Source organism: Uloborus diversus, chromosome 10 (genome assembly GCF_026930045.1).
Source record: "Uloborus diversus isolate 005 chromosome 10, Udiv.v.3.1, whole genome shotgun sequence".
NCBI classification, from domain to species: domain Eukaryota; kingdom Metazoa; phylum Arthropoda; class Arachnida; order Araneae; family Uloboridae; genus Uloborus; species Uloborus diversus.
The window spans coordinates 19,515,955-19,528,232 of NC_072740.1; the positions used below are offsets into that span (position 1 = coordinate 19,515,955).

The following is a 12,278-nucleotide window of genomic DNA, read 5'->3' on the forward strand; positions in this document are numbered from 1 at the left end:
TGAATTTGTCCTGGTTATTAGAATGAAATAACGTCGTTACAGATTTCGTGTGCTCCATTCTTACGAATGATAGTTTGAAAGAGAGCATAATTATGTGATTTGATTTATATCACTAAGATTATCCCATGACGCCATGATCAACGAAACACAACAATCAATTACTTTTGAAGGATGAAAATGATTATGCTCTGAGTCAAGGTGTTAAGTTCTGCGAATTTTGCCAATTTATTGCTGGCTTTAGCATATTTAATGTTTTGAGAGCTTCAAAATTCAGTGAATAGTATTTTTCATAGAAACAGTAGAGTCCCAAAAATTCGGTACTCTATAACACGCCCGAATCTGGAAAACCTGCCACACCCTGGCAGGACAAGAAAGTAAAAAAAAAAAAAAAACTCTCAAAAAACCTGTTGCGATCACATTCCCGATTTCCCGGCATATTCAAAAACTCTGACATTTTTCGGTCCAAATTAGGCAGAGTTTTCTTCACTCTACCGTACTTTTATGTGGAAATGTTATTTTTCAACCTTTATAAAAAAATATAAAATGTTTCAAAAGATGCTTATTTACCTTTTCATTTACGTTAAATACTTAACAAGATCAAAATCAGCGAGAAAAACAGCGAAATGCCAAGTCCATTGTTCAGATGTCAGGAAATACTACTTTCCTTACAAATCCAGATGACCCAAGCGATCCAGTAAAGAAATTCACTTTTGATCACAGTTATTGGTCACATGATGGATACAAAGAACTTCCAAACGGCTACTGTACTCAAGATAATACTCAACCAAACGGCTCCAAGTTTTGCGATCAGGTAATGTAGATATAGTTCAATATATTCAAAATTGTCAGTAAAAAAAGAAAAAGTAACTAAAACTATTACGCTACTCAATAATAGTTTTAGGGGACTTTCTCAGTTAGTAGGGGAGTTTAAAGGGGGGTGGAGGTAGATTTGCTGCTCGACCCGAAGTTGCACGGGCTCTCTCAAATATTGCGTCATTCCTTAAGAGGGAAAACAACTAATGTCACGCAGGAGTATTTATCTAAAAAGAAAGAGAACTACAATCTTTAGAAATTACCATTAGAATATACTCTTTTAAATAATCTGCAAAACAATAAGGCCAAGGGTTCCTCCATAACGTCAACAGATCCCTTACAGTCCCATTGGAATAAGTAGAGTAGCACAGTAGATCCCAATTTAAATGAGGACAACTGTCCCTAAATAGTACCATTAAAATAAGGTATTTTAGACCTTTGTTGTAATCCTAAATCCCCTTGTTGGAAGACCTAAAGCTTTAAATGAGATAGGAGCCATTAGAGCATTATATGAGATGGATGTGAAGAGACATGTGAAAGGACGAGCTTTGACTAACTTTGCATTATTCACAGGATTAGGCAGTAGTAGAACCAATAACCACGGAACATCACGTGCAAAGCACTGCTTGTGAAAAAACTTTTCATATTCAGCGTGAATAGCGTGTTTCTTCAATCCGGTGTTCGAATCGCCAGCGTGTAACTTTTGTGAGATGCCAATTGTTCCAACTGCAATTATGGTTTTTTAATACGCTGATCAATTTATGCAAGGAAAAACTGGTTCGCTATTCAAAATGTTCGAAATTCTTTCACTGCAACCGTATCCGTGAGCACTGCGTCGATTAAAATCCTCACAATATTGGTCGCATACCTTTAAACAACCATATCTGAAATTTTGGTTCGATTGGTTCAGCGGATAGGTCACTAGGGCCTTGTATATAGGGGAAGTTACTGTTGGATTACCTTGTATTAGACCTTAAGATAACCACGCAAGTCAAAAAAAAAAAAAAATCGAAACGAAAACTGGTTTTATGCAAACTTTTTCTGCTCATTTTTCATGAAAAAAGTGTATAAACACAATTATTCTGAAATATATTTTATTATATAAGCAAAATTTAGACAATGAAGCATGGTAGCTAAGTGCGTTATTACATAAGCATAAAAATGAGGAAGATAGGTTTATTAAAGATAAAGCCAGCATAATATGAGAAAAAAGTACAGCAGCACTAACACGGGTAATGTAAAAATTAAGAAAAATGCTGAATAGCCAAGCTTTTGTATGGCGGTTTATTGGAAGAAAGGAAAATTTTTGCTCGTATATTTTATTTGTGAACGACCTATTTTTTGGTTCAACTTAATATTTTAACTTATCTAAGTTAGAATAAAGTAAATATCTTTCGTAGGAGCGTGTGTATCGTGATCTGGGTAGAGGAGTGCTTCGCAATGCTTGGGATGGATATAACTCGGCTCTTTTTGCTTACGGACAAACTGGATCCGGAAAGTCTTGGTCAGTCATTGGTTATGGTCCCAACAAAGGTACTCATTTGTAAATTTAAGTACTTTACCTTAAGGATATACTTTCTTTACTGTATTACAAGTCATTTACCTCACTTCTTTATTAGCTATAGATTAAGTATGTGGGTCCGTCAATAAATAACGAAGCAGAGGCTATAAAACAGACTTTATTCGACATTCTTCAAAAATACTGATCAAAATTGTTTAAAACACTTATCCCTCTGGGAAATTAGTCGCATAATTCCGTGCTCATAAAAGTCCTTTAGCAGCTGCTGGCACCAATTAAGAAGCACTCCTTTACTTCATCGTCCGAAGGAAATCGTTGTCCCTAAAGTACCTTCTTGTGTTTCCCAAAGATATGGGATCATATGGGTATAGATCTGGACTGTAAGGGGCGTGGTTCAAGACTTCCCGCTTAGATTTCCGCAAAAGTTCCTTTTTTGCATTGGCTGTGTGTGGTCTATCGTTATTGTTCAACAGGATGACAACACGTGCAATTTTACCGGAACCACACACAGCCAATGCCAAAAAGAAACTTTTGTGAAAATTTAAGTGGGAAGTCTTGAACCACCCCCCTTTATAGGGGGTCCAGATCTATCCCCATATGATCCCAGATCTTTGGGAAACTCAAGAAGGCTCTTAGGGGTCAATGATTTCATACGGACGATGAAGTAAAGGAGTGCGTGTGCAATTGGATCCTGCAGCAGCCAAAAGACTTTAATAAGCACTGAATTATTCGCCTAATTTCCCAGAGGGATAAGTGTTTTAAACAATTCAGTTTTGAAGAATGTCTGAATGAAATTAGTTTTACAGCTTCTGCCTCGTTATTTATTGACTGACCCTAATAATTACAAAGTTTTAAACTGTCTAGTTAAATTAATTTATAATAAAGCTTACAAAAAGTTAGATTAGAAAACAGGACAAGAGAGCAAGAATGTGGAATTATATAATCAAATGTATGTGAAAAATATTTTTTCACAGCACTAGTACATTTTTGATTGAATAATGTCAACAATTTTTCAGTTTATAACAGCATTGCGACAATGAATTTTGATTTCAAACGTTTGGTGTACTTAAAACACTTCACAAGAATCATATGTCTATTTTTTAGAAATTTCAAACTAATTTAAAATAATTAATATGAGAGTTGAAACTTTAAAAGTGGCAACTAAGTGTTTACATCTAATACAAAGGTGATACATGCTGCCAAGGTTTGCTGTCCTGCAATATAGTTACCAGCATTGTGTAACATCCGTTTCCAACGATGTGGATGTCGTAGAAAACCTTTCGCAGCGCCTGTTCTGTCGATAGTTCGAGTGGATCACTCTATTGTAGCAGGAATCTGTGGAATAGTTCTGAGGCGAATTTCACGAAATGAATCCTTCGTCTTAGTCGAAGTCACTAAGACTTACTTAAGTCACTACTTAAACCAAAATCACTAGGACTTGTGACTGTTACTTAATTCATGAGATGAAGGAGCTACTCCGTGGCTTTCGCTTCAGAACTGTTACAGAGATTCCTGCGGCAGTAGGTCCACTCGAACTATCGATAGAACAGACAATTCTACATGTGGTCCTACGACATCCACATCGTTGAAAACGCGTTGTGCACAATGCTGGTGATTATATTGAAGAACGGTAAATCTTTGTAACATATATATGTATTCCTTTTGTACTAGATATCAATAAATAGTTGCTACCCCCATTAAAGTTCTAACCCTCTTATATTGCAGAAAACATTTCAATATAAAATTTAAATTTGTACCTGCGCAAGTCGCACGTGACCAGGTTTTATAAATAAGCAATTTTATTTTCAATATGAATTTTGTTCCCACTGGCTGGAACTAGTATCATGTACGCGAATAAAACTAACTCGAACTGCTCTTCATCGTTTTGATAGACTATTGGATTCCCTTAAGCGTTTTTGCCAATGAAACTTTCTAGTTTTAGAAAAAAAGTAACATTTATTGTCTGAAATGTATGCTGGATCAGCATGGGAAAGATAACTGTTTAATCTTAGTCCTAAATAGGTGATTCTTAAGAATATATTAATAGAGGTAGCATCATTAATATATCAATAGGTATTTCGTATTTTGACTTCACAATGAACATTATGATCGTAAGGTAAAAAAAAAATAAATCTGATGGCAAAATAGACTTCACTTTAGCAATTAAAATAAGTTAAAGAAAACTAGAATGCTAATGTTAGAGATTCAGAAGTGACTTGCGCAGGAGAGACGTGTTACTGCTAAGAATACGTAACTCGCAATGCATTTTAAACAATTCTAAACAATACTTTACAGATAAATTGAGCACTAATTTAATGACTCCAAAACACAGGTGATCCCACTTCATGTTTAAATGACTATCTGATTTAACTACCAGGCGATACACCATATTGACTGGTTCTGAAAGAAGAGCTATAACGTTACTCTAATATGTTTTTGAAGAAAAAGAAAGGTATATTGCGCCTTCGCATTGTTGATAGTTGACGGAAGAACCAAAACCATTAAATTCGTTGGAAATGGAAAGAGCAGTAAATGTGATTAGAAAATCAAGGCTTCCACAGTGTGCTCAATAACAGGAAGTTCGGCGTGGGTTTGCAGTTAAATTTATTATTCTTAATGTTGAAAACCGCGAAACAAAAACCTTAATTCGCCTGGCAATCCTTGTTTTTTTTTTTTTTTTTTTTTAAATTCACGCAGCGCATTTTGAGTTGTATTCGTCCACGGATGAGCTAACAATCCTGTGGTGTACTATGTTTCTCAACATCTGCTTTAAAACAATACGCCATGTTTTGAACAAATTGCTTTTTGTGAATGTTTGAAATTAACATCGTTTACATAAAATGAGTTTTTTTTTTAAATTAAATAATGCTTGCTAATTGTACTAAGCATTATTATTCACATAAACATGTTCAGGAATAAGCAATCTGCTCATTCTGGCAATACACTGTTTCTTAAAACTATTTACAGAGATATATACGACTGTAAACTTACAAATTTTCAAGTTTAGATTTATTTGAAAGAATTCTCTACTATTTATGATTTTCTTAAGGTATTGTACCGAAATTCTGCGAGGAAATGTTTAGAGGAATCGATGATAAAAAAAGGGGAGGAGATCAAACAGAATTTGAGGTGAGTATTTGAATAATAAGTTTCATGTTAATGTACTGATTTAAAAGATTTCGTTTCTGAAGTGGTTTACTTGATTTTTGGTCTTGTGAATTGATCCACCATGCGCAGAGCAAATCGCAATGTAAAGTTATTAAATAATAACATTTACAAAAATCAAAAGTGAATTCTTAAATGAAACAGATTCTCCGATTAAAATATGCTTGGAAAGCATATTGGTTTCCATGCTTACTTATTTTGCCCCATTAATATTTTTATTATTATGTCTAGCTGGGAAAACTAAAACATTTAAACTAAAGTTTGTTCAACGAGAATTTTTTTCGTATGTCAATCAAATAAAAAATAAAATGAATAAATAGATATTAATAATGATGATAGCAAAAATATTTAAGTAAAAAGAATAAATGAGTTAATAAAAAGATCAAATAAGAATAAAACTATTAAACAAAAAGAAAAAAGTGGAGAAAAGGAAGCAGTTAAATTAAGGAACTGTAAAGTTTAGATTTTATTAATTGAACTAATTGATGGGGGAAATAAATTCCAAAATTATGAGGTTGAACGTTATAGGGAAATTAAGACACCTTTTCTTTCTCGTGCCAAAATTTACTTAGAACGAGCTAGGGAAATAAGGTTTCAATGTTTTAACTTTAGATCTCCCCCCCCCCCCACATCCTTTTTTTTTTTTGAGACATATCATTTTGTCATTGTGTCCAAGACTACACTGTCTGAAAGAATCTAGGTATGAAAATTTTGATTTTATAACTATTTTTTAGCGAATGAAGTCATGTTTACTTTTACCCTAGTATGTTTCATTTAACCCCAGAGACTAGGGGGGAAATAGAAATGCCCCATTTATTTCCTCATAAGATTGATGTAGGAGGTATAGAATATAGATAATCGCACTAGACACAATCAGTTAAGGAGATTAAGAAGTTTTTCACCAGCAATAATCATGCAGCACCTCGAAGGTCACATGTGACTGGCTGAAACCTTCAAATGTAATCTGAAAACATTTTTAAAAAAAAGTATGAAAAATTCAATTATGCGCTGAATTTATTTAAAACACACACAAAAGAGAGAAATTGACATCAAAATTTAATCTTCCAAAAAAAAAAAAAAAAAAAAAAATCAAAAGAAAAACTTAACTCTTTCTATGTACCCAAGAGTGCATTATTTGAGGGGAAATGGAAACACCTAAATTGCACATTGTTTGTCTGAAGTGCAACTAGTTGATTTATGAAATACAAACACTAGTTTTCTGGTGTTATTTTTTTATACCCCACCATAAGAGACATCCCGTTTAAACTCACTTTTCCCGGATTTTTCTCAAAATTATTCATAGTTAAGACTTTTGCTTAAAGCATTTAAACTGATTTGATATTGAGCCCAGAATCCTCAGCTTTATTATTGACTTAATTTTATTATTTTTTTTTTCAAAATTATGTCAATTGTAGGTGACACAAACGAAAGGTACCCCAAATTCTGTGCTTTTTACCCCACTTTCATTTGTATGCAACTTATTCGTTTCATTAAATGATACATGTTGATAGGTCTATGGTCTATTAACTACTCAACAAGTTTCTATGAGAAATACTTATAGCAATTCATTGAAGTTTTGTTTTGAGTCGTTTTCAACGAAAATGTTATTTTGCTTCGATATTTCGATCATAAGAAATAAAAAAAAAAGCACTAAAAAGAAGAACCAAGAAGATAGAATAATAAGTAGTTATAGTGCAATAAAGCAATTCTAGCATAGCTTGCAAATTTTACCACGAAAATTTTGAAAAATAAGAAGACATTTTCATATTTAGAAAAACAAAATGTTTAGTTGATTCATATTCAATAAAACAACTTCTACAATAAAAATGTTGAAAACGAAATGTTGAACAAAAATGGCTTTCTTGTTCTGGTTTTTATGGGTTTTAAAACCCTTTACATTTTATTCTTTTTCTCTGCTGTTTTTTTTCCCCGTTTCGCTTCACGTTATTTTTTGCGGAATCATAGTGACACCTTCTGGTACGTTAAGTCTATATGCTAATCGATCTGAAGACTCTATTGATGTAATGGAAGGCAAAAAGCATATTATTTCATAATGCAACAACAGCTAATAATCCTACAAAAATACGTAAAACATCGTATGTGCTTTGTCTTTGGAATTGGGCAATCAATCATAAGTTTTATATTTTAAGAAAACAACCTGTACAAGCCCCCAAAACTTCTTTCACGGACGTTTTCTTGTTGCATTTTAGTAAAACAGCAGTGGGACATAAACTTCTGCTTGAAAAGTTCATTCGCTTAAGTAGAGAAAGAGATAAAGATATCGATACATTGGAGAGTTCTCAACTTTCCTCTAAATTTCACTAAAAGCAAATCAAAACGTCCATGAGTAAAAATTAGTTTTACTGACTTTTAAAAGAATTTAAGATACAATACTATTTTTATTTATTCATTCTACACACATATACTCACAAAATGAAATAAAATCTCTGTATACACTTAAACTGCTCCTTCTGTTGTTTAGCGGTAGCAAATGAAATCTGTACTCTTAATAAATGGTTAATTTATCATGCGGGTGCATTTAAAATGGTACAAACTAAGAATTCCAATTGCATATTTGCATATGAAAAGGGGTAAGTACGCTAACCTATTTTACGGAACATGTCAATGCTATAAATTATTAAAATTTTCTCAGAGGTACTAATCAGACAGCCCACATCAGAATAAAATATGTATGTGTGCGGGACGGGAAACGAAATAATGTAACTTCTATAACTGGCCGTAGTTTTTTGGAGTGTCTTCATAATGTAGGTGCACAACAGCGCCGTTTACATGGAAGATTGACCAAGCATATAAGCGCCGTTCATTGAAGCCCCACCCGTTCAGCATTGAAGCATAGAAGATATATTCGTTAAGGTACAAAGCGAACTAAATTACGAACTACCCGGAAAGAATTAAGCTAGTTATAACAAGGATCAATTTGGCTTATTATATATTCTGAATAATTTTTATGCATAGGTGGAATTAATTAATGTTGAGAAAATGAAATGTAATACATTATAATGGGATTTTATGATAGGAGTTCAAATTTTCATGTTGCAGCGGTATTGTTTAATAAAAGACTCCTACGGCTTTTAGTAAAATTCTTCAGCATAAATAATTTGATAGATGAATAATGCTTAAATAGTTAACTGAATAGTCCACATGATATGAACATAGAAGCTAAACAAACATGCCTGATAACAGCAATGGATATGTATTCAAAGTGTTCTCTTTAAACTGTTTTGCTCTTATTCAAAAGTCTGCTAAAAAATTTGGTATCGTTAACGATTTCATATTTTGCATTAAATGTTTTTAAAAAAAATTAAGAGTGCGTATATACTAGGATAACACAAGAAAAAAATCGAAAAACTGATGTACAAATATATAGACTTATTTAAACTAATAACGTTTTTTTCTGTTATAAGTGATTTCAATGTGTTCAAATGCTGTACAACGAATGGAAAAAAAAAATATTATAAAGTATGCAGTAAAATCTCTTTGCATAGAATATGTTAAATGGACAGTTTGCAAAGCTGTTTAAATCATTTCTGTTTGAATTGCCAACCACATAGAACTTTTATATACAATTGGTTTGATTGCGGTACTGTTCATTCATAATTTATTTTCGAAGTACGCTCTCTGAAATGTAAGGACAAGTTGTTGAAAAATCTGCAGTACTAACAAAATTTTTCTTACGTACTGTCTGCATAATTTTAAAGAACTGCGTATCATTAGAGGGTATTTTTTTTAATTCTAGGTGAGGTTCAGTATGCTGGAAATTTACAACGAAATCGTACGAGATTTATTGAATCCTGGAGGCGATAGAAAAAGAGGACTAAAAATACGTGAACACCCAAAGAAAGGGTTTTATGGTATGATTTCAGTTTCAATATTTTGTTCTTTTTTTTAATAATTACATGTCCGATACGATAAATTAATTTCATAAATATCAAAAACTTCATGGAAAACGCAAAATTGTACGCTTCTACAACGCTTCAAAGTACGTTGAATTAGGCATGCATAATTTTATTAAAATGCGTTTAAGTGACCGATGCACATTATTTTCCTTTAAGATGTGAACTACATGCTTTACTTTTTTTGCAAAAAAAAAAAAGTTTCAGACATAAAAATTGACCAATTTAACTTTTATAATTCTGAATCGTCATACATCTTTATCCGTTAATGAATTTTTCGGTATTAATAAAAGTAATATTTTTTATGCAATCCTTTTCATTCTGTTTTCATAATCTCTACATCACATTGTACAGACACGCCTCATTCCAGTTCAAACTACTCAAATGGTTTATTGGTGAAAGCAAATATTTATTTTCATACTAAGTGACTCGATTATAAGTAAGATTTACTTAGTGTACATATTGCTCGTTTTGAAGTCACTGTGTCTCCTTATTTGCCAGGCGTTTCATCAGCAAAATATTTTACCTTTAAATAATACTGATTTCGGAACTTGTTATTAAGAGTATTAATGGCATCCATTGTTGGGCTAAACAGCAGAGCGTAGCAGAGTCCAATAAAATGTCATAAGAGTTAGAAATATAATATTTGAATAGCGGATATACGGATAAATTACACACTCTAGAAATAATTTCATATTCACAAATCCACAGACATCATAAGCTCTATTTAAGCGCACGCGCATCATCATACGAGGTGGCGTTGCAGTCGACTGTTGGGGTATTTCATAATACTTAGGGGGAATAGTAAGACATTGAATAGGCATAAAATGAGTACAGAAAAACTTTTACAGGGTGACCAGTAATTAACCCGCTGATGTTAAAAATTAATTTCTCACAAACTGCTGACTCGCAAAATTGTATCATAATTTTAAAACAAAGTGCAATGCATGGGAATTTCTTTGATGCATGTTTGATGTGTCTTTCATCTCTGCTATAATATGGCGCGAACGAATAGCAAAATTCTGCATCACTCATTGAAGGGTCGAAGTTTCAATGCTTTCAATAACAGTCTGAATTGCCGTTTTCAGGTCTTCGATGCTCTTGGGGTTTCTAGCGTAAACTTTGTTTTTGATATAACCCCAACCAAAATGAATCGCAAGGGTTCTAGTCAGGTGAATAGGGTGCCCAATTGATTCCCATATTTTTCGATTTTGGGTACGCTAAAGCCAAAACCCGCTCAGTGAAGTGCTCATCAAGCAGATCAAGCACTTTATTGGTACGATGAGGTGGTGCGCCGCCTTGCACGAACCACGAGCTTTCGAAATTCATCTCACTTTAAATTGCTGGAACTAACTGATTTCCCAAAATTCCCACATTTCGTTCAGAAGTGAGTCTGTTCGTTGTATTAAGCTTAAACTCAGTTGCAAACTTTCTTTGAGTCACAATTTGGGTGTTGTTTGAATAATTCTTTCGAACCATGAAAATGCGCTTTGATACGCTATTTCTCGACATTTTCACTGAAAAATAAACAACAAAGGCCAACTCAATGAGACTGCGCAAAAAAATCTACCAACGCACCGAATCTAAGCGCCAAGTTTAAACTTGATACGCCAAGCAGTTTTCGAGAAATTTAGAAATTCTTTTCAACGCGTTAATATGGTCACCCTGTATAACTTAACATCCAAGAACACACGAAGTTTTGTATTTTTAGTTTTGAATCACTATTTTCAGAGATATAAGTCAGATATGACAATTAAGCTTAGCTACAGTTCAAGTATCACGTGTTTCATAAATACCATATGAATGCAGGGGAGAACCCGGAGGAATGGAACAACTCATTTACTGGAATATGTCGAATGTAAAAACAAAAAATATAACTTTTCCTGTATATGTAACGGCTTTGATTCTAGCTGCTACATCTACTGGACAAGCTAGAAATAATTTTTCACGTTTCAATTTGGCACTTAAATGAAGCTGTTTCATTATTCTCGACGTCCCACTCCGCTCTTATGAGCGTATGTGTACATGTACACACATTTGTGTACATACTATATTGGTACTATATTAGTGGAACCGTATAGAAACACTGACAAGACTATATGTCATCAAGAAAAACGAAATAAAGTGAATATTCATAGGTTTATCTGGTAATAGCTTATATAAAACAACAGTAGTCAGTCAAACGAATCAGCATTGCTTTCTAAAGATCTCTAGATCGGTGGATTCCATATATGATTCCATTAAACCAGTTTTTTTTCTTCCCGTTCGTCGTTACGTATTCGCAGATGAGAAATTACTGAATAATTGAATTTTCAATAGAATAGTACATTTTAAAATTGATTCTTTTTTTGCGTATTTTAGCTTCACGAAGAAATGATTTTTTTTTCACGTATGTAATTCGGTCACAGATCTTAAATTAGTTCGTTGTTTATTAGTTCGTTTTACAATCAATGTACCACATCAACGGTAGTTATTAAAGCACACACCGACTCAATGCAGCTCAGGTTACAAGCAGACTCTTATAATCTCTGCAATATACTGGACATCCCAGTTATTACTTCCAGAGACTACAGTTTCGTTCTTATTAGAACCCATCAGTCTGGAATAATGAATAACCGATCTGGAGGCAGATGTTATCTTATTAAAGCTGAGCGCGGCAACAAACTGGTAGATAAAAGAAATTTATCTCACCAGCGAGTGATCGCAGCATGGTGCTGTTCGACTGAAAAATTGAAGGCAAAGCTTGGGTTTTAGCATTAAGTTACTGCTCCTAAGCCAGGACTTTGCCTTTAATTTTCCACTCGAACCGCACCATGCTGCGGTCACTCGCTACGAAAAATTTCCTCTATCTACCAGTTTGTTGACCT

The 12,278-nt window shown here is 33.5% G+C and overlaps 1 protein-coding gene across 1 annotated transcript in view; it reads left to right on the top strand.

Annotated features, from left to right (window-relative positions):
* The first annotated feature begins 643 nt into the window (after window positions 1-643).
* LOC129231711 (kinesin-like protein KIF28) overlaps window positions 644-12,278 on the top strand; it is a 64,464-nt gene continuing 52,829 nt past the window's right edge. The window contains exons 1-4 of the mRNA XM_054866074.1: window positions 644-811; window positions 2,214-2,346; window positions 5,382-5,461; window positions 9,255-9,369. Of these exons, the coding sequence (XP_054722049.1) occupies window positions 644-811; window positions 2,214-2,346; window positions 5,382-5,461; window positions 9,255-9,369 (496 nt within the window). The remainder of the gene's footprint in view (window positions 812-2,213; window positions 2,347-5,381; window positions 5,462-9,254; window positions 9,370-12,278) is intronic.